Below are 25,639 nucleotides of genomic sequence, written 5' to 3'. Positions count from 1 at the left end.
AAGGATGTGTGGGTAGTCAGCATGGGGACTCTAGTTTTCATACATATATGTTAGGGATATTAGAAATGCAGGTAGCCCAGGAACATGCTCAATCATGAGGACCTTGTGTCTAAGAATTAGTATGCCTTCATAATTTAAAATCTCTGACATCTTGTTTAAAGTTGAACCTTTGTGAAAATTAAATTAGTTTAGCTTGCCAATGGCCATCCCAAAATGCTATTCTAGATAGATGGGGGAAAATCAAGATAATTTATTTATCCAGATTTGTATTATGTACTTACAACACTCACACACACACACACACACACACACACACACACACACAGTTTTTCTCTGAGGAAACTTTGAGTCAGGGAATGAGAAGGAGAGACTGATTTGTTCCAATCTAGTGACACAGGATCTGGCACTGTATTTAGACCTCATGCTCCAAGATTTTATTTTAATTTTAAACAAGTGTTCCCACACGGGGACTAAAAACAAAACAGGAAAATGTTGCTTAAGTTTTCCTTTGTGCTGTTGTCATGCCTTTCAAGTGTACTGATCGTCCTGTCCTCCCAATGTAGGTCATTGTACTCTCAGTTGCTTTTATTCTTATTTGAGACTGAGGAAGAGCATGTTAGTTTCACAGATATTTATTTTTGGTATTAATGTATTGTTTCCCTCTCTCCCTATAATTTGAGGTTTCAGTACTTCCTTTAAAATTGATTTTTAGAGAGAGAAAGAGAAATTTATTGTTCCACTTATTTATGCATTCATTGGTTGATTCTTGTATGTGCCCTGATCAGAGATTGAACCTACAACCTTAGCATATAGGGGCAATGCTTAACCAACTGAGCTACCCAGCCAGGGTCTAGTACTTTCTTTTTAGTAGAATTTCCCATAAAGTATTAATTAATTTGTTGCACACCAGTGAATTAACTTATTAAATTAATTAAGTATTAAACCTGTCATAACTAATTTTGAATATTATGATGTTGCTAAGACTTTAGGGATTGTTGGTTCTTTTCATGTTAATTGATGCTTTAGCCTTCTTGGACATGTCCCAGTTCTGGTTTTGATCAATGTAGAGCTTTGCTTCTATTTATATGGAAGATATCTACTGATATGGATCAACGCCAGGGGGTGTTAATCAGGTCTGGGACTCTCTCTTGGCTTAGGGTCACTAAGGGGGGGCCCTCTATGCCAGTGATGGCGAACCTATGACACGCATGTCAGAGGTGACATGCGAACTCATTTTTTTGGTTGATTTTTCTTTGTTAAATGGCACTTAAATATATAAAATAAATATCAAAAATATGTCTTTGTTTTACTATGGTTGCAAAGATCAAAAAATTTCTATATGTGACATGGCACCAGAGTTAAGTTAGGGTTTTTCAAAATGCTGACACACCGAGCTCAAAAGGTTCGCCATCACTGCTCTATGCTATAATATAGTTCACACCTGTTCCCAGGGAGCCTAGTCACCATCTGATCTGGTGGTTGGTCCTGTGTGGTGACTTTCAGGCATGTTAAGCAGTTTACCCAAGGAAGTCTAGAATGGATAAAACTAGTAGGATAAATACTGCCCAAAATTCATGACTAAAATCCAAGAGCTGGGGAAATCAAACAATATAGATAATTCCAGAGGAGCAACAGCAAGACAATGAAGAAAAACTGAAGTTAAGCTACTGGGGTTAGTTACAGACAAGGATGGAATGGAAGAAAGGCAAAGAAGAGAAGGAAGGGAGGGTGCATGGACAATGTTCTCTCACTAGTGCTGAGCTTCATAATGCAAGAAGTCTTCAAGCAGTGCCTAGGTGACCTGCTGTTACTCATTCAACAGGTGCCTACTAAAACCCTCTCCTGTGAGGTAATGTGGTGGTACTGAGCTCAGCCATGCAGTAAGACTCAAATTGGAACATATCCTAGCTATATGAACTTAGCCATATTTGCTAAAATTTTGTGTGTATCTCTTTTTTAAAAGGAGATAATAACAAGAACCTTATGAGATTGTTGTAAGCATGAAATGAGTTAATGATGAATGGCTTATTTATTTTAAAAACATTTTTATTGATTTCTGAGAGGAAGGGAGAGGGAGAGAGAGATAGAAACATCGATGATGAGAGAGAATCATTGATCGACTACCTCCTGCATGCCCCACACTGGGGATTGAGCCTGCAACCCAGGCATATACCCTGACCAGAAGACTAGCCATGACCTTCTGGTTCATCAGTTGATGCTCAGCTACACCAGCCGGCATTGCTGAATGATTTGGGACATAGAGATCACATGAAAGAGTGTCTAATATCCAATAAGAACACAATAACCACTATTGATTTTATGTGCCACGTCCTGTGTATTGCACAGAAATTTCTGAAATAGCTCTGAAGTTGGAATAGATGACTAATGATTCTGTTCTCTTAGTCTGTGTCTGGTTGAGGCACACCCAAAAGAGAATTTGGAACAATGCAAATGTGTGAGCGGAGTAAGAAAATCTGGTGATTTTCCCTCATGGTCTATTCTGAAGCTATTTCTCTTAGATTATTTCCTGCTGTGAATTTCAGATGATGTTTATATCCCTATATTATCTTAGGTTGTCAGCACAAAGATTTAGAAATGGCATCTGCATTTGATAAAATTTATATGAGAAGCTCCCAAAAGAGATTGAGAAAACCTATTTTGACAACACTTCTTTTATCTCTGAGAATATTATATACTTTACCTGGAGAAAGAAAAACACAAGCGATAAATGAAACATTTTCAACTTGGAGTACTTTTTAAAATTATTATTTGAAAATAACTTTAAATTTTAAAATAGATTTAAAATGAGCTCCTGTGTGTCAAGGTCCTTTTAGAGAAAAGAAAAGGGGGAGGGGTGATATTTGTATTTAGTAATGATTTTCTCTTTTTAGAAATATCAGGGACTTAGTTATCATTGTTCCTTTTATACATCATGACCAGTGGGAATGATACAAGATTTTCCACTCAGTTACGATGGATTACAGGTTACCCATCTGGGCATGTTCTAGATGTAACTAACCTAGGCTCAAGGGGCTTAGAAATAAATGCTTTGCTGATGGCTTTGACTTGTACGAAGCAAGAATTCACCAGAGCTTTTTGAAAAGAAAGACCATACCAAGCTTGAGGTGTTGAGAAAATCAAAACCCCTAAAGCATCTATGACTTCACTTCTATTTTTTATCTTTTCAAAAAACAGCCTTTCTATGTGTTAATTTCATAAAAGTTAGAAAGCATGCTTCATGAAATCTGCTGTTGGTACAAAAATAAATAACTCTGATATAAAATGAAAGAGAGAGAGGGACAAGGATGCTCTTATTTGACCAGGAGAGAAGCTCCACAAATCTTTGAAACACAGTGTTTTGAGTATTTCCACTATGAGAAAAGAAAAGAAAAACAAAAGTACAAATACTCTTTCAAGAGAACTGATTTTCTTATTATACTGCAATTTATTAATGACTACTGTTTTGACAGTGAAGAATATGTTTAAATATTTTATAGAAGGAAAAACTTTCATTCAGGAATGACAAAGGTAAGAATTATAATTCTAAAGAACAGGAGAAAAACAATCTAAGTTTCAGGGACAATGGAACCATGTGGGTGTCAAAAGTGAGATACCATCTTATAGGAGTGTCAAATACCTGTTAAGACTAAGCTCCGGGTAGAGTTGCCAGTGATACAGTCCTATTGGGTAAGCAGTTCATTACGTTGATGTTTCCTGTATTCTTGGGATAAGGAAGTTAAGGTCGCTTATAGTCCTTGATATTTTATGTATTAAAATACTACTACTAAGCTGATCAGTGATCATTATCCATGGAGGAGAAGTTATTTTAGTTGGGTTTGTACACTTCTAATGAGAGTGCAATATTTATTAAGGACTTTCTAAGTGAACTCAGTGCATTCTGCATAAAAAGAATGTATTTCCAGTTCTGGTAAGTAGGAATATTGAGGCACCTGAAAGAATGTATCCATTTATACAAGTATATTGCATTATTTTTATCTTCAGAAATGACTCCACTAGTGTCTGAAATACTTTTTGTTTATTCTTCCAAATATTGGGGCTACCAAGATCTCCATAATATGCCCCTTTAAGTACTTGAATTATTACAGCTGTAGTGAGATTTGGTTAATTATCCTATATAATAAAAGGCTAATATGCAAATCATCCTCTCGGGAGTTCAACCAGGAGACCAGGAATTCAATTGCTCACTAGGATGTGCGCTAACCACCAGGGGGCAGCATGGAACATGGCAGGTGTCTAGTGGCGGCGGTGGGGCGCTGAGAGAGCAAGGGAGGGAGGAGCCGGGGAGGCGGGGAGGTGGGGAGGTGGGGAACCTGATCAGCCCTGATCTCCGGCCAGGCCTAGGGACCCTTCCCATGCACGAATTTCGTGCACTGGGCCTCTAGTGGTAAATAAAATTCATGCCAAAATTATCGTGTGCATCCAATCAATGGAATTGGAAATATAGGTAAAATATATTTAAAAATATACAAAGTTCATTTTTGAATGATATATAAAAATTGAGAATATTGATTGGGGAAAAGAGTTAATTTGCCAGAAGATCTATCACAGCCTATAATATTTGGACACTGATAGTGATTTATTCATTCAGCAAGTAATTATTGAGAATTTACCATGTACTATTCACTTTATTGAGCATTAAAATACATTATAAATAAGGCAAAGTTTCTAGTCTCATTGAACTTACAGTCTAGTAGCAGACACATGCAAGTAAACAGGCTGTGATAATAGAGAAGCTCAGAGAATTCATAGGAAGAACTTCTGGACAGAACATGGACGTATTCATGAAAGGAAGGAATTGGCATCTCAGCTGAGGACTAAACTCTGTGTAAAGTATATCTGTGCAAGTGCAAACAGTGCAGACACAGAAAAGGTTCTTGACAAAGGGGCTCAGAGGTGAGATAAACCATGACACAAAATGAGGAAGTGAGCCTGACTGGTTTGGCTCAGTGAATAGAGCATCGGACTGCGGACTAAAGGGTCCCAGGTTCGATTCCAGTCAAGGGCACATGCCCTGGTTGGGGGCGTGCAGGAGGCAGCCAATCAATGATTCTCTCTCATCATTGATATTTCTCTCTCTCTCTCCCTCTCCCTTTCTCTCTGAAATCAATAAAAATATATTTTTTAAAAACGGAAGTGAAAATGATTCAGTTACTTGGAATATACTAGGCATCCAATTAACATTTTTGATTGAATGGGTGACTGAATGATAAATTAATGAATAAAAAATATTAAAGTATGAAGAGGCAGACCAGAGATAAAGCTTTGTATGCATGTATTTTAAGCCTTCAGAATACTTCATTTTCTGGATGTGCAAAGGAGCAGTATTTGAATTAATAAAAATAATCATAAAAATGACAGCTGCTAGTTTGGAGAAAATAAAATAGAAGATGTAGGAAAATACAAAGAGAACTTTAATAAACTATGCCTAATATCACTGAAAATAATGGACTGGAAAAATATTGATTCTGTAATACCCGATTTCCTCATAATGGCTGTAAAATTTATTGGTTAAGGAAATATCTAGTCTGAAATGTTTAAATATTTAACCTGTATTTTAAATGACATAACTTTTATTATTTAATGTATTTTTGTTACTCATGCATTAATATTTAGATATGCATGTATTTTTATATTTGTAAGACTTTTAAAATATTCCATTGATTTGAAAAAGTTTTAAAAATTGCAGTGAAACTTTTCTGATTAGGTAAGGAAGGTTATTTTTCAATAACTATTCTGTTACATATAATAAAACTAATGACAATTCATAAAGATGATAACATTTGGTAAAAACTTTTTCTTCTAGAAGCAAGGTACTCTGTTAATTAGCCTTATTGGTAGTTACTGTGTTTCCATCGAGTTTAAGAAATTTACTCTATACTTTTAATAAGCTTATTGTTTTTTTATGAACTCATGCTAATAGTAGTACATCAAATATATAGATCGGACAGTGAAATAGCCAGGATATGATTTGCACAAAGAAGGAGCTAACCAATGGGTAAGGTTCACTTTGGTCTGGTTAACAAAATTAATTTGAGTAGTTCTTAAGTTCGAATAAAATGTCTTATAACTGAGAGAACACATTTATGTGTTCTGCTCAGCTGAAAATAGCCTGTCAAAATGGAACATTGGTGTAATAGAGAATAAAGTTAACTAATGTTTAACTAATATTAACATGCATAGTAGATTGGATATAAGGAAATCATGGATCCAAGCTGTTAATTTCCTAATTTTCTTTAAATAAACTTAACTCAAAATTCTTGGATGGAAAATGATATGAAGGATTACTGACTTTAATTTCATTTTGTGGAAATAACATACTCAAAGATTTACTCATATAATTACATAAAAAAATCTGATTAACTCTATGAAATAGCTTTTAAAGTAGAAAGCTAGTTGAATTTGCTAAATAGTTTGAAATAGATGATAAAGTGAGCATTGCAAATCTGGGAGGGTAACATTCTGGTCGAGGGAACCCAAGTTCAAAAGTTCTGAGGTAAAAGCTTATCTGGCATGCTCTAACAAAGATGGCACTCTGGCTGGAGCAGTGTGAGTAAGGGAAAGAGCTTGAGAAGTTGTTTTCTCCTTTGGTAATGTTAGGGGATAGGGCACAGTATGTTGCAGGTAATATAGGATCTCATAGTTCATTGTGAAATGTTTGGCTTTTATTGATAGTGAAATAGAAAATCATTGGAAGAGAATGACATGATTGGAATTATATTTTATAATATTTAGAGCGCTCTGTGAAATAGACACTGACCTCAAGAGAATTTTCAAGTTGATTGTTGAGGCACCAAATGATGAGAGGAGACTAAAAGCTTTGGCTTTCACTAAAAAAAAAATGATGACTTTGTGCAGTTAGCTAATAGTGAATGTGATTATGGCATGGGGCTCATGTTGGAAGAAAGTAGCAAAGATTTGAAATGTGGAAAGAGAAAAGTGCCAAAGCAGGACAGCATTTGGACATCAAGAAAACAAAAAACATGATTGCAGAAGAAATATGCAACTTTAATATAGGCCATGAAGATATCAAAATTGTTAAAGATTTTGCTTAATTGGATTTGGTCATCAATTTAAATGAATGCTGCAGCCAAGACATAGAGAGGTGACAGATACTCAGAAGGCCAGCAGTGAACGAACTAGGAAAGATCACCAAGAGCAAAAATATGTCTTCAGAGATCGTCCACACTCTTATACTCCCAATTCCTACGTGCAGATGCCAAATCTGGACATTGAAGAAGGAAAAAAAGATTCTCCTGAAATATGGAGCTCTGTGGATACCCTGGATTACCAGGAAGATGAACAAGTATGTCCTCAAGAAAATTGAACCTGGAACTTTGCTAGAGGCAAAAATGACAAAACTAAAGCTGTCCTACTTGGGCACATCATGAGAAGGCAGGGTTCTTTGGAAAAGACAAGAATTCTGGGGTCAATTGAAGGCAGCAGGAAAAGAGAAAGACAACATATGAGATGAATCGAGTCTGTAAAAGCAGCCATAGGCCTGGGTCTCCATTGTGGCCCTCTCTTATTCATAGGGCCACCAGGAGTCAGAGCCGACCCAATGGCAGGTAACACACACTTGAGTTGGAATGGACCTCTTTTGCTATGGTTCACACTATTTTCATAAAGCTGTTGGCCATCTTTTAAAACTTTTCCATATAATCTATTGACAAGGAATCTCTTTGCAGAAATTACTAAAGATCATCTGGCAAGCAGAAGTAAAAGAACATAGACCAACGTGCAGCATGAGTGAAAGTTGGCTTTTTTGGTGTCCATTATTTTAAATAATTAATATTAAACTTGTGATTTTTATTTTAAGGAATACTGAGACTAAATTGATGGAAACATTTAGTAAAAAAAAATTTTTTTTTAATCTGCTATATTACTAGTAGACCATAGGGAGTTAGGTGTGGTAGCATAAAGACCTGTTCTGATCCTATTGTAGTACCCAGGCAGAGGATGATGAAAGCTTGGGCTAAGATGGTTTTAGAGAAGTGTTTAGATGCTGGATATATTTTGAAGGTAAAGCCAATAAGATTTTCAGACATTTCGGATATAGGAATAAAGAAAACAAAAACAGTTGAGATGACTTAAAGTTGCTGAGTAGCTGAAAGAATGAAATAATTTAGTGAAATTGGGAAGACTGTCGGGATGAAAAGTGGGAACTCAACTTGAGATCTACATTTGAAATACCTATTAGATAGGCAAATAAATGTAGGCGAGAAGGCAGTTGGTTTCTGCCTTCTGACCTTCAGGGGAGAGATCGGGCCTGGAGACGTAGATGTGGGAGACGTAAGTATAGATGGTATTTAAAGCTGTGAGCGCTGATGATATCACTAAGTGAGTAAGTGTAAATAGAACAGAAGAGAACAAAGACTGAACAACATGGCACTCCAATATTAGAGTTAGAGAGGAGAAAGGGTGTTAAGTAGTGAAGGAGATAGCCGGAGGAAAACAAGGACAGTGTGGAGTCCTGGAAGTGGATGGAGTGTTCAGTTGTTTCAAATGCTGCTAGTAGATCAGGTATGGTGAGGACTAAATAGTCATAATTTGAGGGTTCCTGTTGGTGATACATAGCCAGTGCCAGAGCCTTTGCGCTGTGCTAGAAACACAACGACAAATTGTTGTGCTGTCCCCTTAAGATTCATACAGCTTACCCCCTTTCTCCAAATATTTGATTTTTTCCCTTTTCACACAGTAAAATAAAAGTTATTTTGCTCATTTTTCAAAGTTACTCTCTGTCTCTGAAATAATATCATATTAACCATGATTGTATTTAAGAGATTCCCACAAGTCTTAATCACTCGTTTACATATACACCTATATGTTATTTGGCTGCACCTACATGTGTGGATTTTATTGTTTTATCTCCTGGAGACATCTTACTCATAAGTCATTCTCCATTTTTAATTGGCAACTTTAGAGATTAAAAATTCAAATGGGATTTTAAAATGCTCTAAGGGAGCACACTACACATACATTGTCAACTCCATCTACTTCCAGTACTCAGTTCAAAATTTCTAATACTTATTAATGATTTCTAAGCAGCCTACATTTTCCCATCTATGCACCCACTAGAAAATTATTAGGAGTATAGCTATTTTAGAAATCTAAAACAGTTGTATTAATATAATTAGAAAAACATCATAAGGGACAATTATTCATACTAGAAATCTGATTATTTGCTGCGTAAACCATTTTTAAATTGTATTTTAATTATAGAATAAATTATATAGTAAAAAATGCTATAGAGTCACAAATGTTTCTCCATCTGCAGTTGTAACATGATTTATATAGTATGCTTATACTAATAAAAACAGGATTATGTGAGTGAATAGAGTGCCATATTCATTTGGTCATTTAGTCATAAACTCATTAGGTATTTTTCCTCTTTATTTTTCTGCAAAACTGATTTCAAAGAAGAGTGTAATTTAAAACTCTACAAGACTGTTTGTTAATCAGGCTGATATTTTCAGTTGGAATGAATTCCTTTGACAGCATGAACATACACCCACCGACATGTCTGTAATAGAATTCATTTCAGAAGATTCTAGACTGCCACGACTTCCCACAGCCTCACAGCAAGGCAGTGGTGGTCTTGAGGACTGACACTTTTCATCTTTTTGAAGATAGACTCCCTCCAGTTGTCACCCCACAGGAAACCAGGAAGTATGCTATGCTATCCAGAGGACTCAGAATTACACAGCATTGTGTCAGTGGAAATATCCTAGCCAATATTATGATTTATTTTGAAGGGGAGTGAAAAAAGAAAAAAAAATGATGGAATGAAACTGCTCACAACATGGCCAAACAGCTGGCTGGTTTTATAATCCAAAAACAGCTTGGGACTAACTACACTCACAAGCTCTCTTGGCAGAGTAGCTTGATGAAAATACCAAAGCTGTGAGAAGTGTTCCTTTGCTGAGTCCTTTATGTGGCTATCATATGGTTTATTAACCTAAATGAGAACATGTACACCATTCATTTTAAATTTCCCGTGAGTTTCAAAGAGGAACTTACTGATTTTATGTACCACCACAAATAATGGTTCACCATAGGATAAACACCAAATAAACCTTAATAATTTTCAGAAACTTTAATCCTAGACATGCAGTGATTTCCTCCTTTCTTTCAAACAGCATTTTTAGGAGCACTCAAGGGAGAGCTTGATGAGACAGAAATTAAGCATGAATTCAAGGGCACTGGTGATTTTTCAGATGCCAAAATTAATCTCTAAGGGGAACTAATTTAATTGCTTCATGTATCTTTTTATTCATCCTTTTAACATTTAATTGATACCTTCTTAAGTAATAGAGACTACTTAAACACATTTCTGGTTTACCCACTGGATGCCAGAAATGTGGAATATACAAGATCCACTTTACTCTTTTAGATTTTTTTTTTACATTAGAAAGTATCCAGTATTTTCAGATTCAGTATATTTAGCAGATCTTGAATTCTACCATCTTCAAATGTAGTAAATGAATTTATTTTTTACTACGTATCCAAGGTAGACTCAATTAGCTGGGACATTTCATATTTTTATCATGAGGCATTTTGAGCTTATGCTTTGTGACATCAGAATTAGTTTCTCATCTCAGAGTTTGCTATATTTATTTCTCTAGTGACTCAGTAGTTTATTGGCAGTCAGTTTGTAAATGCTCTCGGAGATTATCTAAATGTAGGATGTTCAGAATGGAAACATACCATTGCCTCTCCTGTCAAAAAATGTAATTAACACAAAAGTGGGTGAAAATTCCAGTGATGACCTCAAGTCACAATTTCCCAGTACATGCATGGACTGCCGTGTTCCTGGGCAGCTTCCTGCCCAGCACAAGACTCCTTTCTTCTTGCATTTCTGTCTCTTTAGCCTCCTGTGCATGCATGCACATGCTTGGGGGTGGGGTAGGGGGTAGGGGGTGATTCAGTCCAAAACCTACCACTCAATTAATTTTATTTAAAATGTTTGATTTGATGTAATTTATTGCATAGGTAATAATGCATTTACAAAGTACAAAAAGTGAAAGTACTTTTTCCCATTAGTATATTGAGTTGCCTCATTCTTTTCTATGGTGCAATAATTCAGTAGGTAGATATATTATTTATTTAACCAGTTGCCCATTGATGGATATTAGGTTAAAAATTGTATGCATTTGCAATTTTTAAAAAAATATATTTTTATTGATTTCAGAGAGGAAAGGGGAGAGAGATAAGAGAGAGAGAGAGAGAGAGAGAGAGAGAGAGAGAGAGAGAGAGAGAGAACATCAGTGATCAGAGAGAATCATTGATTGGCTGCGTCCTGCAGGCCCCACACTGGGGATCAAGCCGGCAACCCAGGCATATGTCCTGAACGGGAATCAAACAATGACCTACTGGTTCATAGGTCTACACTCAACCACTGAGCTTCGATGGCTGAGCTGCATTTGTTATTTTGATAATTATTGATAAACTCACTTTCATAAGGATTTATGTCATTTTGCACTCACACTTGTAAGTGTATGAAAATGCTTATACCTCTTCAGTCTTGCCATCAGGGAGTATTATCAATATTTTGGGGTTTTGACCATCTGAAAAAATGGAAAGAGTTTATTATTGTGGTTTTAATGAATAGTTTTCTTTTAAATAATGGGTGAGGTTCACTATCTTATCAAAAGTTTAACAGCCATTTTAAATTTTCTTGAATAGTTTCCTTGTATCTTTTCTCTGCTTTTTGTGTTACATTGTTGGTCTTTTTCTTGTTGGTTTATAGGAGTTCTTTAGGTATGAGGGCAAAGAATTCCTTTATCTGTAATAGAAGTTCTTTTTATCTTACCAAACTGGTTTATTTCTCATTAAAATGTTCTGCTCTTGTGAAATGCATGTGAGAGCATGTGGGATTCATGCACCTTTGAAGGATAGTTTCTTTGCAATTTCTCTATTTTGATTTTATTAGATTTCATTTGTTTTAGTGTCAATTGTGCTAAATTATTTTCCTAACAAATCTACCATTCCAATCAGGTTTTTATGTACTTTCATAGACTGAGTTATACCTCTGATTTTATTGATCTAGTTACTAAAATACCAACAACAAATGAACAACTGATTGAAATCTCTTACTATGATTGTAGATTTGTCTAGTTTTCCTTGCAGTGTGTCATTTCTTTGCTCTCTATATGCTAACGCTCTATAAATAGATACTTTCAAATTTAGAATGATTTTAAGTACTTGATGAGTTTCTGTTTTTGTATATTTTGTAGTTGTTTTATTTAAACCAAGTTTTTTTTGGTTTTTCACTGTATACCAGATTCTTAAATAATTTCAGGACACAATAATTTTCAGATAAAAATTAGTGATTTAAAAATTTATGGAACCCCTAAGAAGGCCAAGTAGATGCAATGCCTTGGAATAGAGGATTATGGGTAATTGCAATATATAGAGAACACCTAAAATATAAACAAATATATTGCATATACATGTGTTAAAAGGTCCATAAAATCTCCCAATTACATTATTTCAGTAAACATGAAGCTGCATCTGCCTAATTAATTAGGAGTAGAGAGCTTATCTTGATTTTCCAAAAGAAAAACAAAACAAAACCAGATATTTAGTATTTGGTGAGCTTAATTGTTAATTTTTTTTCCACATTGTGTAGATTCACATCTCTCTGATCAACGGGAGACCAAGTGCGGATGACCCTTCTCCTGAACTGCTAGAATTCACCTCTGCCCGCTATATTCGCCTGCGGTTTCAGAGGATCCGCACCTTGAATGCCGATTTGATGATGTTTGCTCACAAAGACCCAAGGGAAATTGACCCCATTGTCACACGAAGGGTAAGTTATGATGGACCATATTGTAGGCTGTGAATGATATTGCACCCTTCTTTTTAATCTTCTGTTTTATAATTTTAAAATATATCTTTCCATGATTTGTAGCAGTGGTTATCAAAGACTTTAAAATTTGGTAGGCCTTTTGTTCAAATCTAAGCTTAGCTACTTGTTAGATGTGTAACATTTATCAAAGTTTTTAACATTTTTAAACTTTGATCCCCTCTTTTGCAAAATGAAGATCATAATGCCTAATTCATATTCTGATTTTTGAGAGCTAAGTTTTGTCACTTTGGGCGATCAGCACTGTTATAATTGGCTTTGGGGAGTTACTGTAGGAAACTGAAACATTTTTGGCTGCAGTCAACACTAAGAAATACATTTTATAACATGACTAATACACACACACACACACACACACACACACTGCAATAAATCATAAACCTTAACATGCACAGAAGCAACTGTTGATATTGTGAAAATTTAGGGGGTCTAGGGCTGAGTTGAGAAACTGCATTTCTATCAAGTTCCCAGTAATGTCAATGCTGCTGGTCTGTGCACCATTTTGTCCAATTAAATAATTTAGTTTTATGCTGTATTAATAAATCAAAAGCCATAGTTTTAAAGAGCACGACTGTAGGGAAAAACTGACTTTATATATTGTTTTATTTTCCTTCCTGATAGGATATCAGAAAAAAAATGCTTATAGCAGTCTTTCAACAGATCTTTGAAAACAGGAGCTAAGAAAATTGCTGTTTCCCAGTGTTAAACTGGAATTTATGTGACCATGACATAAATGATCAGTGGAGGTTGCTAGGAGCCATAACTGTGCTTCCTCCTATCTATCCCCCGCCACCTGCACTGGATTATGTCACCTCCCCTACACGCTGTTACATAACCAAGACATTTTTACCAAGAGGGGCAATTCAGCTACAAATCCATGCTAAGAGAATACCTACTGTGTGACCAGAAGTAAAGGTAAATGGAGCATTGTAGAGGAAACTGAAATTGTGAGACAAAACTCTTAGTTCTAAAATGATCTTCCTAAGGTCAGACTATTGCCAACAATTGCTGAACCATTGCTGAATATTGAATATTGGTTCATGAATACCCCTCATAAATTTTCTCTTCTCATTACTTAATTTACCCTTCACAAATCTTTCCATCATAAAATAACTTTTAGAGTTTTGTTATCCTCATACAACACATGTTTCTTGTGTTAGGTTTAGGTATTATCTAAACCTAAAATAATTTTACCATGTATTATACATAAGCCTAGTGTAAATTATCTTATACAGAAGTAATGATTATTTTATGGTGATGTTAGATTCTTGTTTTAAAAAATCCCTTTTAATTTTAATTTCAGCATGACTTAAAAATATGTACCGAGAAAGGCTAAATAATTTTGAAGGGAAATTTAGTCTTTCTTGACAGTATATCTATCAGAGGGGGAAAAATCAATGGCAATAAATGTGTTTCTTTTATCATCTTTTGAGAAGGCAAAGTAGAGATTGGGGTGCCCATCTATTATTTAGAATTCATTGGATATGAGCCTTTAAAATAGAGCAGTGAAATTCAACATTTATATGTTTTTTGAAAGTAAAGTAAACACTACATGTAAATTTAAATATATAAAAAGGGATATTGAATTTTAGTTCCTTTCAATGACTCAAAAGTGAAACATTATACATTTATATTTAAAACAGATTTCCCAATTTAAAAGCATCTACAAAAACTACTGTATCAGCTTTACAAGCAAATATCCCTATTTGTATCTATATTATTATGTGATGAGGTTAGTGAAAAGCAGACTTTTAACCTAAATTTCCTAGCAAATTTCATAAGTTTGAAATTCAGATATATCAATTGAGATGATGCAACAAAAATATTATAAAAGACACTATGTATAAACAACAAAAACAAACAAAGAAAAAGAAAAAAGTAGATGGAAAGGGAACTTTGTCTTCAGGGAATTCAGTTTTTTGTTTACCTACTTATTTTCTCTAAATCTTTTTTTTTTTAATGTGAATGATTAGAATAATAGAACCATCGCCACTCTGATGGTTATTTGGATTGCATATGATAATGTGAAGTACTCTCAATTATAAAATATTTCATACATATTAATTAAAATTTAAAACATAATTCAGTTCTATAATTATAACTAGTCTTTGAAAAGCTGGGTAGATTTAGGAACATAGCCCTATCTTAACTTTAGATAGGGAAATAATTGCATGGGCTTGTTAATATCATAATGAACAGGGGCGAGTTTACTCCTCACATTATGTTAGGTCAATCCTGCAGTTAGTCCCATTTCACTTCCTTCTGTTTAAGAAATGTATTGTTATGAGTACATTCCCCTAAATTTGCTGATTCTTTTCAAATTCATCAAATAAAATAGTCTACATATGGTTCATGGATACTGAGGTTTCTCTAATGACAATAAAAGAGGTTTTCTTGCAAGAAACTAAAACAATTTTAATGAAGAATTATAACAACTTGCCCTCAACAACAGATGCTTCAGCATGGACTTTGTACTGCCTGTGGAAAAGACATTTCTAAAATGCCCACCCAACATAAATTAGAGGCGTTCTCTCTCTGGGCTATTGTTAGCCCTCAGTTGTCCGGAGAAACACAGTGTGCTTCAAACTAAGGATAAAAGCAGAAAGTAAAGTTTTTAATTGCAGGTTCCCTTCTGTTACTTTCACCTTGCAGTCTTCTTTACAGGATTTCTCTCTGATTGCTTTTTGCAGTATTACTACTCGGTCAAGGATATCTCGGTTGGAGGGATGTGCATCTGCTTCGGTCACGCCAGGGCTTGTCCACTTGATCCAGTGACAAATGTATGTATATTTATAGGACGCTTAGGCAAAACGAAGCTCTGAACTGTGAATGTTTTGCAAGAGGCTTTGCTGAGAGGGACCCTGTGAGCGGGTGTCAGGTCTCGGCTTAGACAGTGTAACAGGAAGCTGTGCCAGAGGGAAATAGAGTTGGTGGTTAGGATAGACTTTGAAATCAGCCATCACTGTATCAGAAACCAGATTAGTTTTTCTCCCCTCCAAAAAAAGGGGGGGGGGTCCAAACAGCTCTTTCTATTTTGAAACCTCTTTAGCTATGACAGCCTACAATATGATTTAGCTTTGGAGAATGCCTGCCATCAATCAACCGGACCATTTCTTTCAAAAATTTTCATCAAAAAAGTTAATGCAAACAAATGAAAAATGTCCATGGAAGTGAATATAAATGGCATGGAACAGGAGACTGGGGTGGGGCAGGGGCAATATGGAGGGGGGTGGAAGAGAGTATTCAGGAGAGAATGAAATTGCTAGGCCAGAAAATGCTGCCATGCTTTTGGGTCAAATTTTTCATTAATGACAATATATTAAGTGAATACAAACTAAAAGGAAGATGAATGAGCATCTTTCTTCTCAGTCATAACCAAACTGGCGAAATACAAAGTCATTTGTTGTATAGTATACGGAAGAAATATATTGAATAGTAAGATTGGTGAACATAGCTACCTATGCATAGATTTTTTTCTCTTACTAAAATTGTAATACAAATGGAATTTCTCTAGAAGCCACTTTTCTGACTAATGCATCATCATAATGTTACCTCTGAGCGGAGGTTCAAATGCCCTGGTACATTTATCTGGGCACGTTAGAGGTGCTGCTTTTAGAAGGGTGTGTGTCTATTAGATGTCACGTTGAGCAGTGTTTCCCAAGCTTTGGGAGCCCAAAAGGCAGCCTTGGAGGGTCAGTTCCATGCCATGAATGAAGACTGTACTCAATAAACTACCAAACAAAATAGAAATAGACTCAGATACAGAGAACAGACTGACAGCTGTCATAGGAGATAGGGGTTGGAATGCTGAGTGAAAAGGGTGAAGGGATTAAGCAAAGAAAACAACCTCATAGACACAGACAACAGTATGGTGATTACCAGAGGAAAAGGGGGTGGGGGGAGGTAGAAGATGGTAAAGGAGGGGATAAATGGTGATGGAAGGAGACTTGACTTGGGGTGGTGAACACACAATATAACATACAGATGATTGTAGAATTGTACACCTGAAGTCCGTCACCCCAATAAATTCAATAATTTTTAAAATATATTTTTATTGATTTCAAAGAGGAAGCAAGAGGGAGAGAGAGATAGACACATCAATGATGAGAATCATTCATCGGCTGCCTCCTGCATGCCTCCTTCTGTGGATCGAGCCCGCAACCTAGGCATGTGCCCTTGACCAGAATCAAACCCGGGACCCTTCAATCCACAGACTGACGCTCTATTCACCAAGCCAAACCAGCTAGGGCAGTGGTTGGCAAATTCATTAGTCAACAGAACCAAATATCAACAGTACAACGATTAAAATTTCTTTTGAGAGTCAAATTTTTTAAACTTAAACTATAGAGGTAGGTACATTGTTATTAACTTAATTACGGTACTCCTAAGCTGGCCTTTGCTAAAAATGTCCTCAATCTGAGGGGTCAACCTCAGCGAAGATACCCCACTTCTTCTAATGCCACTTCTTCAAAATAGACTCGCCCAGGCTGAAAACCGACTTCTGCACATGGGCCATGAAGTTTCAATCACACTGTACGTGTGCGTGCGCATGTGGTATTTTGTGGAAGAGCCACACTCAAGGGGCCAAAGAGCCGCATGTGGCTCGCGAGCTGCGGTTTTCTGACCACTGGGCTACAGCAATTCAATACTTTTTTTAAAAAGAGATTGCGCTCAGAGCACATAGACAGGACTGTGTGCGTGTGTGTGTGTGTGTGTGTGTGTGTGTGCACGCACGCTCGCTTGCAGGTGCATGCTGGGACATTTGATTTCTATTATAATTATGCCTTTTAGTGCCTGGGGAGCAACTCTCTCCCTGTGTCCACACTCCCAAATGTTAACAGTACTCTGAGGGAAACCTTAAATACAAAAAAGAATGGATCTTAGTCTTTGGCCCAAGATTGCTCCCAATTGGACCTCAGCTCTATTCTCTCTCTTCTAAGCTGAAGCCCAGTGATCCCAGAACTAGCCTGGACCTCTGGAATCTGGTGCCCATCAAATACCTGCTTCCAAGACGAGCACCTCTTCCTTCCCAGACTGACAGGACTGTTCTATTTTGGTCCATAGTCTGGGAGTTCTCTCTTCTCTTCATTCTACCTTTCAGGGAACACCTTTTATTTATGGTTCCAAAAGCATCTGAAAGCATGTTTTCCCCCTTTTTGACTAGAAATCCCGCTGTGAATGCGAGCACAACACGTGTGGTGACAGCTGTGACCAGTGCTGTCCGGGATTCCATCAGAAGCCTTGGCGCGCCGGGACTTTTCTTACTAAAAGCGAATGTGAAGGTACGTTCCCGTGAAGCCAACAGCATGTGTAACTCTTCCTTGTCTGGGACATAGGTCATATAAGCATGCGGGGATTTTAGGGAAATACTGTTTCCAGTTTCTGTTTTATCCCAGACAATAACTGGTAATTTCTTCTACCCTGCTATTTTGGTTACTCAGCTTTTTGTAGTGTTTTTTGTTGTTTTGTTTTATTGGTAAATATTTACCAAACACTGATGGATTTATCACTATGTGAGGATTATAATAAACTAGAGGCCCGGTGCACAAAAATTTGTGCACTCGGGGGAGGGGGAGCCCTCAACCCGGCCTGTGCCCTCTCGCAGTCTGGGACCCCTCGGGGGTGACCACTTGCTGGCTTAGGCCTGCTCCCTGGGGGATTGGGCCTAAGCTGGCAATCAGACATCCCTCTGGCAGCCCGGCAACTCTCGGGGGATGCCCACTTGCCAGCAGGGAGCAGACCTAAGCTGCAGTCGGACATCCTTAGCACTGCTGAGGAGGCAGGAGAGGCTCCCACCACCACTGGCAGCCATCAGCCTGGCTTGTGGCTGAGCAGAGCTCCCCGCTGTGAGAGCACACTGACCACCAGAGGGTAGCTCCTGCATTGAGCGTCTGCCCCCTGGTGGTCAGTGTGTGTCATAGTGACCAGTCATTCCCAGTCTTTCTGCTGTTAGGGTCAGTTTTCATATTACTCTTTTACTATATAGGATAGAGGCCTGGTGCACGGGTGGGGGCTGGCTGGTTTGCCCTGAAGGGTGATCCGGATCAGGGTGGGGTTCCCGCTTGGGTGCCTGGCCAGCCTGGATGAGGGGATGATGGCTGTTTGCAGCTGGTCACACCCCCTTCAAGATGGGAGTCCTCACTGGGGTGCCTGGCCAGTCTGGGTGAGGGGCTGAGGGCCGTTTTCAGGCTGGCGGGAGACTAAAGCTCCCAGCCTTTTTTTTTTTTTTCTTTTTTTTAATTCTGGGATTTATTTACCTTCTATAGCTGTCACTGGAGCTGAGAGCCGGTCCAGCTCTGAGGCTGTGGCTGGCTGAAAGCAGGTATCTGGGTTTGTTTAGGTTCTATAATTGAAACTCTGTTGCCATCAATGGCGCTCTAAGCTCTGAGCCCGCTGGTGGCTGAAAGCAGGTTTCTGGGTTTGTTTAGCTTCTATATTGCAACATTGTTGCATCTGGAGCTCAGAGCTGGGCTGCGGCAGGCGGGGAACCTTGGCTTCCTTCTTCACTGGAGCAAGCAAGCCTCATGTTCACTTCAGCTGCCTGGCTGCCGGCCGCCATCTTGGTTGGCAGTTAATTTGCATATCTCGCTGATTAGCCAATGGGAAGGGTAGCTAAGTTATGGTTAATTACCATGTTTCTCTATTATTAGATAGGATAGATGAAAGCAGAGTATATGCCTATTGTCATTAGCCATGGTAGGTCTTTAAAACCATTGAATCATAGCAAACTTTAATCACAAAATAATCCCAACCGTAAAATACTCTTTTTTTTTTTTTTTAGTTTAAGATTCTGTATATGCTATCCATGCATGTCTGTAGTCCCTTCATTTTTCTGCACTCACTTTTTTTGCTTTTTGATCTGTGATTCTCCCTGGTGTCTCTGATATCCTTTCACACAGTTATAATTACACTAGAGGACCGGTGCATGAATTCATGCATGGGTAGGGTCCCTCAGGCTGACTGGTGATCGAGGCCTATGTCGGGGGGAGGTTAGTGAGGGCTGGCTGGCAGAGGGGAAGGGCCATGGGCAGTTGGATGGTCAGCCCCATCCCTTATTGGCTTGGTTTATTTAGCTTCTATATTGCAAACAATACAGAAGGGCCGGTCAGGGGTGAGGGGCCATAGGCACTTGGAGGGTGCCAGTTGGGGCCCGGTTTGGGCTGGTTAGCAGCCACAGTGTGTGTCATAACGATCAGTCATCCCTGTCGTTCCATCTAGAAACCCTTTACCACTCTCTACTGTGTATATATGTTTAGACAAGGAAACAAAAAGGTTAGGTCAAACTTGTTAGCAACAGGGATGGGCAAAGCAAGGTGAAAGGAGTTTTCCACTTGCTACTAGACACATTTTTTAAAATAGTGCAATTATAAAACAGTTTTATCTTCCTTTATGGGACAAATGAGAAGTTGTATTTCCAAATAGAAAAATAAATGGATTTTTTTAAAACCTAAATTAAAGATAGGGGTCTTAACCATAAAACCTTACATAAATCAAGCTTTGGGCAATGTATGCATCCCTAAAAGCTTATATGAAAATGTTCTTTTCCAAGTTTCATTGTGTTCTAGTCACCTTAATATTTAGAAAAACCCTTTCATGACATGACAAATCCTTCTATAAGAAGATTAATCACCTTTTAATTCATTTGAATTCAGTTTAGACTTTCATCAGTCTTGTTTATTTAAGGCATGATATGTCTCTAAAGAGCAGAGAATATTTATTATATTGCTGAGCCTGTACTAAAGGGCCATTTCAGTTTTGGTCTTGGGCATTCTGTGAAATAGCAAACTGCTGATGGCAGAACAAAAATGGCTCTTTGCAAGTTGGTGCTATCCATGTCCTCTGCGCTGTGCAGTCACTGCCTTTAAACAGCAACCAGGGCTGTAGGAAGAGGGCCCTCTCTGCATGAACTGTGAAAATGAGCACTGCTCCAGTCTTGTGTGTTACACATTAGTTCATGGTTATATTGGTAAACACTCTCAGCAGCACTAATTCCAGATAGTGTGAGAATAAATTTGCATTACTATTTCCCTCTACTTATATTGATAGCAGAAATCTTAGCTGTTTCTTGCAATATATTTTTACAAGATTTTTAAAGAATTGTGCATTTTCCTAAAAATATAAAACTTTTTAATGCCTACTGATGTATATTTATTACTACAAGTTTTCTAGAATAAACTTTGAAAACTCTCCATCAATATAACAAAAATGCTATATTCTAAATCTAAAGTCAGCAGCCTAGGAAAGCGTTGGCAACAAACACAACAAGGAGATAATATCTTTGCTATATTATGAGATCTTGCCTAGTTATAATAAAACTAGAGGCCTGGTGCACAAAATTTGTGCATGGGGGGAAGGGGAGTCCCTCAGCCTGGCCTGCACCCTCTCCAATCTGGGACCCCTCAGGGGATGTTTAAACCAGCAGTCGGACATACCTCTCACAATCTGGGACTGCTGGCTCCTAACCGCTCACTTGCCTGCCTGCCTAATCACCCCTAACCGCCCTCCCCTGCTAGCCTGATCACCCCTAACTGCCCTCCCCTGCTGGCATGATCACCCTTAAGCGCCCTTCCCTGCTGGCCTTATTGTCCCTAACCGCCTTTACCTTGGTCCCCACTACCGTGGCTTTGTCCAGAAGAAGGACTGGACGACTGGAAGATGTCCAGTTGACCCGTCTAATTAGCATGTTACCCTTTCATTAGCATAGATGTCACAAACTGTTAAAAATGAGAAAAATGGAAAATGACATTTCTCAGGAAAATGACTTATAACCATATAAAAAGATCATCACACTCATAATTAAGGAAGTACCAATGAAAATACACTAACTTTTCAAAATGTTCATTCTTCCACTCAACAAATGGTTGAATGCCTACTATGTCCAGAAACTGGATTAAAATATTTGCTTATATGCAATGTGGGTGAGGTTTATGGGAAAAGAGTTCTAGCATATCTATTGGATAGAGAATAATTTGACACAGCATTGTTGGAGGAGAATTTTTCAAGCTCATTAAAATTTTGTGTGTCCTTTGACTAGAATTTATACTTGAGATAGGAATCTAGCCTATAGATATACTCATAAAGCTGTACAGGGCATATGATCATAATCCTTGCCATTAGTATACAATTGCTCACTCTACTTCTCCTCACATTTATGGACTTTAGTAGTGACTGTGGCTCAGGCATTGTGCAATCTTAAAGCAACCATAAGAGATAAGTACTGCAATGATACTGAGGCTTGAATTTTCTGCTCAGAGTTACTCAGCTGGCAAATGTGAAGCAGCCTGACATTAGAACACTACTCCTACTCCAACCTCCGAGTCCTTCTAGTGTGTAACAGCGTTATTTATAAAGGCAGGATCTGGAAACAATTAACTGCCCATTAGTAGTGGCCTGATTAGTTGTGACCTGACTGCCTTTTAAGAAGTAATATTAGAGGAATCATATGCTAATAGAGAAAGAGCTATGATATTTACTGTTGGTAAAATGAAATGGTTTAGAGCAGTATTTAAATGTCCCCTCCAGTGGAAAAACAAGTTTGAGCGTGGGCATACACACACACACACACACACACACACGTATGTATGTGTAAATCAATGTAAGGACACCTATGAAACTCAACATCTGAGAAAGGACACTCAGTCTACTAATGTCTTATAGGGAAACTGACCCGTGGTGAAATAAAGAAGTTCCCTACCTCGCATGACTGCTAACTATTGGATAGGTCACTCAAATCCCAGTCTGGTGCAGTATAGCTTGATCTCAGCCACTCAGCAAACCTCTCTTTTTGCCCTGATGGTTTGGCAGACTTCTGTCTCTCTCATCGGGTGGAACTTGAAGGGAATGCAGCAGAGGTTGGCTCTGCAGGCTCTGGAGCCTGGTTTCCCAGGGGTTGTCAGTATTGATTTGGTTTTCTTTTACAAGTTATTTCACTTCTCTGTGCTCAGGTTACTAATATGTGCAAAGAGGCTAAAGTACCAGACTCATAAGCTATTTGAAAATTAAAATCAGTGGTAATAAATATAAAACACTTAAAAGAAAACATGGCATTTAGAGAAATGCTATATTTTAGTTATTAATAGTAGTAAAGGAAAAGAACTATATTCTAAACATCTGTTTTTACCCATAGGATGTAACACAGAGATTATACTAATTATTCATTATAGATTCCCTGGATCTTAATCATCCAATGTCACAGTTCAAGACATTTTTTTTTTTTTTGCCAAAATAAGAAATTGTATGTTTAACCATATAAAATTTTGGTTTTGTGAGATCAAATCAGTCAAATATTGGCATTTCATATGACTCAGTTTACTTTATATGTTTTAATTATTTTAAGCTCCATTAAAAAATGTGAATTTACTAATATAACCAATAAATCCAAATAATTTTAGATACTTTTATATTGATTATATGCATAATACATATATTTTCTCATATAGTATAAAATATCCTATCTAATAATAGACAAACATGGTAATTAACCATACCTCTGCTACACTTCCCATTGGCTAATCAGGGTGATATGCAAATTAACTGCCAACAAAGATGGCGGCCGGCAGCCAGGCAGCTGAAGCGAACAGGAGGCTTGCTTGCTCCAGTAATGCAGGAAGCCAAGGTTCCCCGCCCGCCACAGCTTGGCTCTGAGCTGCACTCTAAGCAACAATGTTGCAATTATAGAAGCTAATCAAACTCCAGAAACCTGCTTATAGGCCAGCCAGCCTCGGAGCTGGAGCCGCAACAAGGTTTCAATTATAGAAGGTAAATAAATTCCAGAATAAAAAGAAAAAAGAAAAAAAGGAGAGACTGGGAGCTTCAGTTGCAGGCTTGGCCCGCCTGAAAACAGCCCTCAGCCCCTCATCCAGGCTGGCCAGGCACCCCAGTGGGGATGCCAACCCTAAAGGGGATGCAGGCAGCCTGAAAACAGCCCTCAGCCCCTCATCCAGGCTGGCTAGGCACCCCAGTGGGGACCCCCCCCCCACCCTAAAGGGGATGCGGGCAGCCTAAAAACAGCCATCAGCCCCTCATCCAGGCTGGCCAGGCACCCAAGCGGGACCCCACGCTGATCCGGGACACCATTCAGGCAAACCAGCCAGGCCCCAACCGTGCACCAGGCCTTTATCCTATATAGTAAAAGAGTAATATGCAAACTGACCCTAACAGCAGAAAGACTGGGAATGACTGGTCACTATGACACACACTGACCACTAGGGGTTAGACGCTCAATGCAGGAGCTGCCCTCTAGTGGTCAGTGAGCTCCCACATGGAAGAGCTCTGCTCAGCCACAAGTCAGGCTGATGGCTGCCAGTACAGCGGTGGTAGTGGGAGCCTCTCCTGCCTCCTCAGCAGTGCTAAGGATGTCCGACTGCAGCTTAGGTCTGCTCCCCGCTGGCAAGTGGACATTCCCTGACGACTGCCGGGCTGCCAGAGGGATGTCTGATTGCCAGTTAAGGCCCAATTCCCTGGGGAGCAGGCCTTGGCCAGCAGATGGTCATCCCCTGAGGGGTCCCAGACTGCGAGAGGGCACAGGCCGGGCTGAGGGACCTCCCCCCGCCCGCTCCCCCCCAGTGCACAAATTTTTGTGCACTAGGCCTCTAGTATTATATAATAGAGAATGATATTTAATTCTCTCTGAAACTAGAAAACAATATTTATGAATTGTTTTCTTAATGCAGCATGCAATTGTCATGGGAAGGCCGACGACTGCTATTATGATGAAAATGTTGCCAGAAGAAATCTGAGTTTAAATATACATGGAAAATACGTTGGAGGTGGTGTGTGCATCAATTGTACTCAAAACACTGCTGGTGTAAACTGTGAGACATGTATTGATGGTTTCTTCAGAGCCAAAGGGGTAAAGTATGCTTTTTTTTCATGAAGTGTTATTTTTTTCATACAAAGGTGTACTATATAGAAAAATAATTTTGATAACTTCGAATTCTTAAAGATGACTGAAACATTTCATAATGGAAACATAAATATTTGAAGATAAAATATAAAGCATTTCTATCTCTTCAGAAAGTTTCATTGTGCCATATTTCAGTCAGTCCCACCCCCAGACAAACTCTTATTTTTATTCTTATTTTTAGAACACAAGTTAATTTTGCCTCTTAATGAATGTCATAAAAATAAAATTACAAAGTAGATACACTTGTGTGTCCTCTTTCTTTCAATGCAACATACCACTTTAAGATTTATTCATGTTATGTGCACAACTAATAATTTTTTAAAAATTGCTAGATAGTGTTCATTTGCATAAATGTACAATAAGTTTTAATCCATCCTCCTGTTGGTGCATATTTGGGTCATTTACAGTTTTAGGTTAGCTACTATAAAACTATTTTATATGTATTTTTGTGTTCATGCTTTTTTTACCCTGTGTAAATATCTACAAAAAGCTGCTTGTTTCATAGAATAGGTATATGTTTTACTTTATAAGAAACTGCCAACATTTTGCCAAATTAGTAATAACATTGTACATGTTCACCAAAAATGTATGGAAGTTCCAGGTCTTCCATATCATCCCTTAATATTTGGTGCTATCTTTTAAAATTAGCTCTTTCAGTGGAAATGGGTGTAGTGGATATGGCATGTGGATATTAGCAATCACTAACCCATCCCCATCAATGCTTGGTCCCATAGCAGATCTATTGTGAATTCATAGCAAATCTCACTACAAATTTAATTTTCATTTTAAGTGTTAATTGGCTATTCCTATATCTTCTCTTATAAAGTGTCTGCTTACGTCAAGATTGG

General features: G+C 38.0%; 1 protein-coding gene across 2 annotated transcripts in view; it reads left to right on the top strand.

Moving 5' to 3' along the window:
* Nucleotides 1–25,639, top strand: part of LAMA2 (laminin subunit alpha 2) — a 478,805-nt gene that overhangs the window by 171,968 nt on the left and 281,198 nt on the right. For both annotated transcript variants that reach the window (XM_081094172.1, XM_081094171.1), the window contains exons 5-8: nucleotides 12,650–12,829; nucleotides 15,577–15,666; nucleotides 18,051–18,168; nucleotides 24,559–24,737. In XM_081094172.1, coding sequence (XP_080950298.1) covers nucleotides 12,650–12,829; nucleotides 15,577–15,666; nucleotides 18,051–18,168; nucleotides 24,559–24,737 — 567 coding nt within the window. The remainder of the gene's footprint in view (nucleotides 1–12,649; nucleotides 12,830–15,576; nucleotides 15,667–18,050; nucleotides 18,169–24,558; nucleotides 24,738–25,639) is intronic.

This window comes from Myotis nattereri, assembly GCF_964212035.1.
Source record: "Myotis nattereri genome assembly, chromosome: 6".
Taxonomy (NCBI): domain Eukaryota; kingdom Metazoa; phylum Chordata; class Mammalia; order Chiroptera; family Vespertilionidae; genus Myotis; species Myotis nattereri.
Note: the sequence above shows the minus strand (reverse complement) of the source record. Positions and strands in the feature narration are given on the sequence as shown.